Here is an 11277-nt window from a genome sequence, read left to right on the forward strand (position 1 = left end):
TTTTGTTAGGCATAGATACATGATGTTGCTTAGTTATATAGAATAATATAGATCAAATCTTGAAATCTGTTTAAAATTTTAATTTTTAGATTAAAATAATTTTTGTTATATGGTATTAAAGTTTTGCTGATCAAACAGTTACGAGTTTTAATCTTATTATTTCTATTTTATTTGAAAAAATTAATTGTATAAGGTATTTTGAGTTCATACAAGTTTCTTAAGTCCAAAAATTTTATACTTGAAAAGATATATTAAAAAATAATATAAATTATATTTTATAATCTTATCTAGTTGCTTAAATTTTTGAATTGAAATAATTCTTTAGTCGGAAAAAAATCAAGAATTCATTTCTCTATCCTTTGCAAAGATTAGGGTATGATTTATAAAGTTTTACTTAAAAGAGACCCCTAGATTTTAGCTTATCATCCAAGTGTGAAGTTACATTCTACATTAGGATTCTGTTTGATTGTAATCTATAATTGTCACTACCACTAATTCTATTGTAATTAAACTTTCAAAAATCTTCGGGGCTTGTTCTATCTGTTAAGAGTTCTTCATTTAATTGTTTTTTTCAGAATAAATTCCTAGTCACTAGGAAATCAATTGCTTTTACCTATTCCTTAGGAGAATCCTAGTTGATTAGGAAACTGTTAGTTATGGGATATTCGTTGCTATTTTTCTGCATTTTAGTTATTTATAATTCTATTCAAGCTAGACTTATGCTCAATGAATAAATGTAGTTTTTCCACATATCTATCAAAGCTATACACTGGATAAATCTTTCAGTTTCTAACAAGTTTTATCATAGCCTTTATTGGGGGTATCTGATTTGTAGAAAGCAGCAACTTTTTTTCTTACAGCAGCGGATTCGATGGCCTCTGAAAACAACTATGTGCAACCTGCAATTCCACGTTTCGATGGTCACTATGATCATTGGAGTATGTTAATGGAAAATTTTCTGAGGTCCAAAGAGTATTGGAGTTTTGTAGAACATGGCATTGTTGAACCAGCCAGTGGAGGTGTGATGACAGAAGCACAAACAAGAACACTAGAGGATCAAAAGTTGAAGGACCTTAAAGCCAAAAATTATCTATTCCAAGCTATTGATCGTGCAATTCTAGAGACTATTCTTCACAAAGAGACTTCTAAGCAGATCTGAGATTCAATGAAAAAAAAGTATCAAAGCTCAGCAAAGGTGAAAAGGGCGCAGCTTCAAGCTCTTCGCAAAGAGTTTGAGACTCTTCACATGAAAACAAGAGAGTCGGTCAGTGACTATTTCTCAAGAACTCTTGCAATTGTAAATAAGATGCGAATCCATGGTGACAGGATGGAGGATGTCACAATAATCGAAAAGATTCTTCGATCAATGTCTGCAAAATTCAACTATGTAGTATGTTCAATTGAAGAATCGCATGACATTGATGAGCTTTCAATAGATGAGTTGCAGAGCTCATTGTTGTTACATGAGCAACGAATGGTAAGCAGCTTACCTGAAGAACAAGTTCTGAAGGTGACAATGCATGGTGGTGAATTTTCAAAGGGATATGGTAGAGGTCGTGGTTGGGGTCGAGACAGCGGAGGTCGAGGCAGAGGACGCACAAATGACCAGAGACCATTTGACAAGTCCAGAGTCGAATGCTATCACTATCATAAATATGGGCACTATCAATATGAATGCACAGCAAAGGATGAGAAGGCAAATCTTGTAGAGACAGAAGAAGAAATGCTTTTAATGGCATATCTTGACAAAGATGAACTTCAATCAGATAAGTGGTATTTAGATTCGGGTTGTGGCAATCACATGTGTGGAAATAAGACACTATTTTCAGACTTGGATGAAACTTACAAAGATACTGTGAAGCTTGGTGATAATTCATGCATCTCTGTCATGGGGAAGGGGAATATCAAATTTCATATGAAAGACAACACAATGCAAACAATTTCTAGTGTCTTTTATATTCCAGAACTGAAGAGTAATCTTATTAGCATGGGTCAATTACAAGAGAAAGGATATATAATAATCATTCAAACAGGTTGTTGTAAAATTCATCATCCAGAGAAAGGCTTAATTGCTGAAGCAAGAATGACAAGTAATCGCATGTTTCCACTATACATGCAGGACAATGTTCAGACGTGTCTCTCTACAAAAGTGCATGACTCAACATGGTTATGGCATTTTCGTTATGGACATCTCAATTTCAATGGCTTGAAGACTTTGCAAGAGAAAAATATGGTGATAGGCCTTCCTAAAATCCACTGTCCCACGAAAATATGTGAAGAATGTGTTGTTGGCAAACAACATCGGGTTTCCTTCCCCAAAGGAAAAGTATGGAGGGTTGAACAAAGGCTACAATTGATTCACTCAGACATTTGTGGACCAATCACTCCAGCATCAAATGGCAACAAAAGGTACTTCATCACCTTTATAGATGATTATAGTCGAAAGACATGGGTTTATTTCTTGCAAGAAAAATATGAAGCTTTTGTTTTGTTTAAAAGATTTAAAGCTCAAGTTGAGAAAGAATCTAGAAACTCCATTAAAATCTTTAGAACAGATCACGGTGGCGAGTTTAATTCACATGATTTTACAAGCTTCTGTGAAATGCATGGAATACAAAGGCAACTTACAGCTGCGTATACACCACAACAAAATAGCGTGGCTGAATGAAAGAATCGCACGATTATGAAGATGGTTTGAAGTATGTTGGTGAATCAAAATATTCCAAAGAATTTTTTGCCAGAAGCAGTCAATTGGACTGTCTATGTACTGAATCGAAGTCCTACATTTGCTGTAAAAAACAACACACCAGAAGAAGCTTGGAGTGAAGCTAGGCCAACGGTTGATCATTTCAGAATTTTTGGGTGCATAACATATGCACGTATTCCTGATGTAAAGAGAACAAAGCTGGATGACAAGGGAGTGAAGTGTGTGTTTCTTGGAGTCAGTGAGGAGTCAAAGGCGTTTAAGCTATATGATCCCATTACCAGGAAAATAGTCATTAGTTGCGATGTTCAATTTGATGAACAAAACACATGGTATTGGAAGAGCGCAACCACTCATCAAAATACTATTAATCATGATGCTGATGTAGGTTATGAAGAAATGGAAGAGCAGTCCATGAATGGTCAAAGGATTGAACCTCAAATTGTGTCATCTTACAATGATAACGATATAAATGAGCAGCTGCAATCTTCTATTGCAGGTCTATCAAATACTTCATCAAATGTTCCTATGCCAAGTGAACATCAGCTAGCAACAAATCAACGACAAAGAAAGATGCCTGCTTGGATGCATGATTATGTTAGCGACAATGAATTATCTGATGATGAGGATCCCATTGTATAATTTGCTTTGTTTGCAGATTCTGATCCTATTAAATTCGAAGATGTAGTGAAGGAAGAAAAATGGCAAAAAGCAATGGATTTGGAGATTCAAGCCATAGAAAGAAATGATACTTGGGAGCTCACTGATCTTCCCAAAGGGCAGAAGACTATTGGTGTAAAATGGGTTTATAAAACCAAGCTGAATGAGAAAGGAGAAATTGACAAACACAAAGCCCGGCTAGTGGTAAAGGGTTATAAGCAACATTATGGAGTTGATTACAAGGAAGTTTTTGCTCCAGTGGCTAGGCATGACACCATTCGTCTTGTAATCTCATTGGCAGCACAACACTCTTGGATTATTTTTCAAATGGACGTAAAATCAGCTTTCTTGAATGGAGAACTACAAGAGCAAGTTTATATTGATCAACCATCTAGATACGTGAAACAAAGAAGTGAGAAGAAAGTTTACAAATTGAAGAAGGCTCTGTATGGACTGAAATAAGCTCCTAGAGCTTGGTATAGCCGTATAGATGCCTATTTCTCAAAAGCAGGATTCCATAAATGCCCACATGAGCATACTTTGTTTGTCAAATCTGAGGATGGAGGTAAATTTTTAATTGTATGTTTATATGTAGATGATCTTATCTACACCGGAAATGATGGCACAATGTTTCAAGAGTTCAAAAATTCCATCAGGGCTGAATTTGAGATGACAGATTTGGGAATGATGCGTTATTTCCTTGGAATTGAAGTGGTGCAATCATCAGCAGGAATCTTCATTACACAGAAGAAGTATGCAAAAGAAATGTTGGAAAGGTTTAATTTACAGGATTGCAATCCGGTTAAAAATCCAATTGAACCAGGTTTGAAGCTGCATAAGGATCTTGATGGCCAAAGAATTGACAACACCTACTACAAACAGATGGTTGGAAGCTTGATGTACTTAACAGCAACCAGACCGGATGTCATGTGTGCAGTAAGTCTCTTAAGTAGGTACATGGAATTACCAACAAATCTTCATTCCCAGGCTGCAAAAAAGGTGTTTCACTATCTACAAGGCACAACTGATTTTGGAGTCTTTTATAAGAAAGGAGCGGTTTCAAGACTTATTGGATTCACTGATAGTGATTATGCGGGTGACTTAAATGATAGAAGAAGTACTGCTGGTAGTGTTTTTATAATGAGTTCAGGAGCTATCTCATGGTCATCAAGAAAGCAGCAGGTAGTTACTTTGTCTACAACTGAAGCAGAGTTTATAGCTGCAGCAACATCTGCATGTCAAGCTATATGGATGAGAAGAATTATTGAAGAGTTACATTTTTAGCAGCATGAACCAACAATAATCTATTGTGATAACAGTTCAGCAATAAAGCTCTCAAAAAATCCGGTTCTACATGGGAGAAGCAAACACATAGATGTGAGATATCATTTTCTACGTGATCTTACAAATGAAGGGATAATTGATTTAGTTCACTGTAAAAGTGAAGATCAGGTTGCAGATATAATGACCAAGCCCCTCAAGTTGAATGCATTTGAAAAGCTGCGTGGTTTACTTGGAGTGTGTTCATTCAATGCAGTTTAAACAAGCAAGGTTGGCAGCTTGACAGATGTTGTGATGGTTCTCTAAATTGTTTTTACAGAAATCAGTTTAAGGGAGGGTGTTAAGAGTTCTTCATTCAGTTTTTTTCTTCAGAAAAAATTCCTAGTCACTAGGAAATCAGTTGCTTTTACCTATTCCTTAGGAGAATCCCAGTTGATTAGGAAACTGTTAGTCATGGGATATTCATTGCTATTTTTCTGCATTTCAGTTATTTGTAATTCTATTTAAACTAGACTTATGCTCAATGAATAAATGTAGTTTTTCCACATATCTATCAAAGCTATACAGTGGATAAATCTTTCAGTTTCTAACGTTATCAGATGTTCCAATGCTTATGCCAATTTTCATCTGTTTATTTATCATTTACTAGATTACTTTGTAATTGAAGGCCTTGCTCAAGCTTATTTATCAATCTTAGAACGCTTTCATTACGTTGATTTACATGTTTTTCCTTCTTAAAACACCAACTCTTCTGCCATGGAAAGAAGTTTGGAATTATTTCTTCGAGGGTTTTTGTTGAGTACAAAAATAATAACCAAGTAATTAGGCTACTCGCCTATTGCCCCCCAGTAGTTCAGGGCAAGGAAGGACCTTTCTAAAAGAATATAATTCGAATGATATAGGAGGGTGCTAGTAATAAAAATTTGGGATTAAGAGATTTGTTTTTTCTATACTTTTACATTTTAGTCCTGTGATTGCTTATGTCATTGGAGCCTTACATGATTGTTAATTTTAGGGTTCGTGGGATTAGTCGATGTACATGTAAACTAGCCCAGACAGTTAATATATATATATATATATATATATATATATATATATATATATGAGAAAACCTCATCCTGTTGGACAATTATGGGTAGTAGTTGAGGATTCAGTAATCCTGGGCGAAGAAGCAATCCTTGTAAACAAAGACAAATCTGCAATATACCCCATTGCCTTATCTAATTCTACCTAATAAACAATAGTTTCGTTACTTTTCTTCTTCTATCGAGTAATATGATTTTGGACCGTCTGGATCTGTTATTTTTGCATGTGTTCTTGCTCCTTTTGACTTTATTTTTCAACCTACTTTTTTATCCCGACTTTTCTCTAGCAGAGTGCCTTTTGGGGTTCCTCATCTAGCTATCAAAATTCCCAGCATCAGAAAATCATATTCTGCAACCACTCCTGACTTATCTTTGAAAACTTTGTTTGAATGAGACCTATGATGTTTATGCTCCAGAAAGCTCTCCCCTGACAGCACTAAAAGTAGATATAAAAGTGGTTTTCTTCCACTGTATGGTTTCTAGATGATGTTAACCTGTAGATTTTAAGGAAAGATATCTCTACTGATGTCTGCAGCATCCCATTCTTACATCTCACATCCTGTTTGTAGCTAGCAATCAACTGAGCGTCACAGTTCATACATACTTCTCTTTATTTGATGAAATACACAGTGACATCATGATTGCTCACAATCAATATACTATATTGGTATACCCCAATAGCTAACTCTTGTGACACCAAGCCATCTATCATCCATATTCAAAACTTACAAAAATAATATACAATCTCAACTATAGAATCTTAAATCCTAAGCTGTCTAAGAACTCAAAAGTATAGCCCTATACTAAAGTGAGTTTTCTTCTTTCTTTACACTACCATGCATTTTGATTGTTCCCTAGTTATAGATGGAACAGCAACAAATAGTGAAAAGAGATCCTGAAGCCTCCACCTCCTTTTTCCTAATATATCAGGCCACAAAGTCTGGCAACAGCTGTGCTATAAACCTCTTTCGGTTCTGAATGTCGATGCTCTCGTATGCAGTTGAAGAGTGAGGCGTGGATGTGTTAAGGGCTCCAAACTCGTTTGGCTCACCAATTTCTACTCTTCTTCCCAGTTGGATGTTTTGGTTAGGAAGAAAAGTTTGGTGAGTTCCTGATAAGGAGAGGTTTTCACAATGTGGTAACCCGAGAGAGAGAGAAACACCATTGCCAGAAAACCTTGGTGCAAACTGCTCGCCATCAAACCTCCCAATTTCACCAATGGGGTACTGCCCAAAACCTCCAATGAAGTTGGTTTGACCTCCCATGAAGGAGTAGCCATCCCTACTCTGCCTCTCACTACCGAATTTTACAGAAACCTGCTCATTATTTGCCTCACCAGGCTTGATGTCCATGTTTATGGATGGCACACTAGTTGAGGACTGTACCAAATCATTGCTTCTTCGTTTCTTTGGGCTCCTTTGTGTGATCCCTTCTAATTCTGATGATCCTATAAAGGAAAACCCAGACTGGTTTCGGACATTTCCTCCAACAGGAGATGTTGAAGCTGTCGGCATTGAGATCGCGGAAGGAGCATCTGGTGAATTGTCCAAGGACTTGAAATTTCTAGTTTGATTTTCGCTTGCTGAACCTTTCTCTTGAAGAACTGACCGAGAAGCAGAATCTTCATTGTGATCACTCTTGCTTGTTTTGTCCTCTGATCCATCCTGTTCTTGCTCCTTAACTTCCTCCGTGTACATTTCTTCTACCATCGGCTTCCAAAGTCGAACTCGAGCGTTTATGAACCAGTTAGACACCTGTGCAGTAGCAGACACACAATATAAGAATTTCCAAACTGCGATTCGAATATAAGAATTTCCACAGCTGCGATTGAAATGCTAAAAAATGCAGGAGATGGTTCCTACCTGGCTCCTCGTGAGTCCTGTTTGTTTTGCGAGCATGTGCTTGTCTGAATCCTTGGGATAGCTGAAACATGAAAGGTTCACAAATCAGAGACGAATAAAAACGGACCAAAACCTAGAATTCAGGAATTTTAGTTTGATCATGTAAAACAACTACGATTATCTACATGAAACTAGTCATCAATAGGAAAGGGAAAAAAATGCTTACGGGTGGAGAAAGTGTTCGAAGAGCCAAGCACGGAGAACTGAAACAGATCTTTCAGGCAATCCTCTCTGGGGTCTCCAGGCATTGTGCTGGATCATTCCCAACTGCTGAAGTGCACGCTGTTGCCTAAGGTGATGATCGACAAATTTGAGCCTCGAACCTTCAATCTTTCCTCCCATGCAATCCTCCTCACCTAAGCTTTTGTTTGCAGCTTTAATTTGACCTGTTATTGCATCCTTCAAGCACCTAAACTGCTTGGAGATTGTTTTCAGTGCAAGGGCTGTATATGTCTTAGCAGAACCAATTCCTGCTGCTTGCTCAAACGAGGAAATCACAATCTGCATCTGGTGATGATACTGCCTGTACCTTTGCTCCACCTGCAGACAATCAAAAACAAGAATGAATAAAAGTATCTGCTTTCATAACAGGGTATATATTATCGAATTGAAATCCTAGACCCTCCCGTTGTTCCTACCATGTGAAAATTGAAGTCATTAATTTAAGGGTCCAAAACGATGTGAAACTTGAAAACACTAGTTGAATACAACACACCAGCTGACTGAGATTTGGACTCAGTTTCATTTGATGGGTTTCGTACAGTGATAGAGACCTAACTTAATCCAACTGATCTCAGCCAATATTTTACTTGACACAATCAAGAACATTCCAAGAAACTGTTATCAGTTTCTTTAACAAAACTTCATTTTCAAAACTAATTCATCAAAACCTAGCCAACACGAATTGTTAACAACCAATTGAAAACAACACGTAGCTACACGTATAAACTGCGTACCTCATCAAGCATGCTGATAAGTTTAGCCTTCTTCATCTGAATTTCCTGCCTCTCGGCAGTGGAAAGCTCCGGTCCACGCTTCCCACTTACTTCTCCTCCACCAGACCCTTCTCCGGCTAATGATTCTCCAACCACTTTGTTACTAGTGTTACTACCAATCCCATTACTCTTCTTTGACAATTCACTCTTAATATCATTATTATTCACGCTAACAACCTCATCAAGTAGCTCTTGAGCAGCCTTCAAGTACTTTGAGCTCAGCAACACCCCTTGCATACCCAGAACCCCATTTGTCACACCCGAGCCTGATGACACCGACCCACCGGACGCCCTTATATCTTCACCAGACACAGTTTGAGCCTGCGATCCAAAACAGCCTTGCTTTTGTGAGGAGAGGCTCAAAGACAGACCTTGCTGAGCGCGTGGTGTGTCACGCGCGGTCGGTGGAGGGTCAATTGGGTTGTAAAGATTGTAATGGATACGCGGAATAAGTCCATGCAAAGTGGAAGCGTCATGGGAGTTAGGGTCCAAAGGGATGCCAACGAATTGTTGGGTGTTGGGTGGCGCGTGGCCCGAGAGGTGGGGTGGCGGAGAGAGGCTGTTGGAAGCAGCAGCAGAAGCAGCGGCGTTGAGGAATACAAAGTTGTTGGAAGGTGGTGGTGGAGGGGTGTTGGAATATTGGACATAAGTAGGGTTCATAAGAACAAGAGTTTGGAGACCTTCTGCTGATGCTGCAGCTGCTTGGAAATCAGGATTCCCATGAAAGTATGTCGCCATCGGATTGGTTTTCTCGAAAAACTATGTGCAGTCTTTGTATCTACACTTGAAAAGAGACCACGTTAGTTAATTAGCCTTCACATCCAAATATCAAATCTAAAGACACATACAGAAATACACACACACTTACCCCTCATCTTTCTACATACATGCAGACACAGTAGTGCCCAGTATATAATTCAATGAGTTCTTTATGTTACTTACCTTCTTTATGAGAGTGGAATTTCTGATCAGCCCATCAAAGATCAAGTGTTTATCAAATATATGGGAGTTTTACAGAAAGTGTAGTGATGATCTCTTGTTACTCGAAGCCTGTGAATCAAGAAGAGGATGCATGAGGAACGAATTCAGAAAGCTTTGAATTAAGTGAAGAATTCTTGTTCATAAATTATACAAATTAATTTATGAACAGTGCGATCAGATCAACATTTGAAAAGAATTCTTGTTCGTTAATGTTTACATGTTTTCATCTTCTATAGAGCTGGAGTATCAACATCTAGAAGAAGAAAGAACAAGAAAAGAAAAGGGCAAGGGAGTGGAAAAAGGAAAGGCGTTGCTTATATATAGATATCAAGAAAGAAAGAGAGAGAGGGGGGGGACAGTGCAGAGATTGAAAGAGAGAGAGGCGAGAATTGATTATAGTCTCAGGTTTTTATATAATTGGAACCTGTTGTAATGGAAATCTGAGTGTGCACGTGCTTCATGATCATCTGCACTTCAAGGGGAAAGAACAGTTTTTCACTTACAATGACTTGAAGCCCATGAATTGTGAGAGAAGGAGAGAGAACTAACGATAAACAGTTGGAGGCTAAAATACACGAGAAAAGGAAAGGGAGGACAAATATGAGCGTGTGTGTGTGAGTATACATGAAAAACACAAAGGAGCACACACCCACCTGTCTCTTGTATGATCTATCTATGGATTGAACAGTCTCTTCACTACTTAAGAGGAAAGACCTCTGTCAGACTCAAATCTCTGCAACTTCCCCCTTTGAAAAGGAAAAAGAGATGTCAAGAGAAAGATGGGGTTAAAAAGGCTGGGAAAAAGATACCCTTCTTTATTCACTCATTATCCACACAAAATAATATTTTTGAACCCCCCATATTATTACCAAAAAAATTCAAAAAAATAAATAAATAAATTAGGCTAGAAAGGAAATTACTTTGACTAGTTAATTCATGCGCTAGTAGCATTTTTTTCTTGATTGGTAGTGGGAGCGTGTAGGAGTATATATCATGAGAGGTTGTTATCTATCAGTTCTGCACTTTGATGAGGACCATATCTTATAGTATACTTCTATAGACACCTTCTCCCTCCCTCTCTCTCTCTTTAATGGCTTTTGAGTGAGGTACCTGCTGCGAATAGATCAAAACCAGGGAGCTTCTGTGATTTGACCTTTCCTTTTCAAATCATTCGATGCCTCAGGCAAACTTTGATGAGCCACAAAGAACCCTTTTTTTTTCTTCCTTTCTTGTTTAGTGTTCGAGTATGTGAGAGAGAAAGAGAGAGAGGGGATCTATACGCAAGTAGTAAGTGTGTCATATATAAAAAGAAAGAAAAGAAAACAACAATAATTGAGATTTCATCAAAGGGTGTCAAAAGAGCTGAAAAACTAGCTAGGAAACGCCTCCTTTCAAAACCCAAAAACTTGGTAAATGAAAATTATAAAGAAAAGATGACGATGATGATGATGAGAGCTGGATGTGGGTGGAGGGTGGTCCCTTTTGTTCAATTCAATAATAAATATCTCTGTCTTCTTCACATTTTTGTTTTTTCTTCTTCTTTCTTTACTTTTATTTTCATTTTTTGGGTATAATTCTTGTGGTTGGACGACGGAGTATGAAGATAAAGCAATTGAATCACCAGGGAACACAGAGCCAATCACCAAAGCACCTCCAATTTTCAAATATAT

At 37.7% G+C, this 11277-nt stretch overlaps 1 protein-coding gene across 7 annotated transcripts; it reads right to left on the reverse strand.

The window, feature by feature from the left end:
• Positions 1–6323: 6323 nt before the first annotated feature.
• LOC118050753 (BEL1-like homeodomain protein 1) lies at positions 6324–10924 on the reverse strand. Of its 7 annotated transcripts, none has more exons than XM_035061249.2 (8): positions 10528–10924; positions 10261–10353; positions 10032–10074; positions 9569–9676; positions 8588–9404; positions 7798–8171; positions 7593–7653; positions 6324–7484 (listed from the first exon to the last, which is right to left on the reverse strand). In XM_035061249.2, the coding sequence occupies exons 5-8, from the start codon at positions 9362–9364 to the stop codon at positions 6657–6659; spliced, it is 2040 nt and encodes a 679-aa protein (XP_034917140.1). In that variant the 5' UTR covers positions 9365–9404; positions 9569–9676; positions 10032–10074; positions 10261–10353; positions 10528–10924; the 3' UTR covers positions 6324–6656. The 7 variants fall into 7 exon arrangements, with proteins under 7 accessions (XP_034917140.1, XP_034917158.1, XP_034917148.1 ...); XM_035061267.2 differs by having other exon boundaries at positions 9825–10074; XM_035061257.2 differs by having other exon boundaries at positions 10032–10079.
• Between the last annotated feature and the right edge of the window lie 353 nt (positions 10925–11277).

The sequence above is a fragment of the Populus alba genome, chromosome 16, assembly GCF_005239225.2.
Source record: "Populus alba chromosome 16, ASM523922v2, whole genome shotgun sequence".
NCBI lineage: Eukaryota > Viridiplantae > Streptophyta > Magnoliopsida > Malpighiales > Salicaceae > Populus > Populus alba.

What these genes read in the sequence shown, in the direction of transcription:
- LOC118050753 (XM_035061216.2), bottom strand. Translation starts at nt 9,364, where the DNA reads ATGGCGACATACTTTCATGGGAATCCTGATTTCCAAGCAGCTGCAGCA. An exon ending in TTATCAGCATGCTTGATGAG is followed by an intron (nt 8,172 to 8,587) that starts GTACGCAGTTTA and finishes GATTGTCTGCAG; the next exon opens with GTGGAGCAAAGGTACAGGCA. An exon ending in TTCGAACACTTTCTCCACCC is followed by an intron (nt 7,654 to 7,797) that starts GTAAGCATTTTT and finishes TTCATGTTTCAG; the next exon opens with CTATCCCAAGGATTCAGACA.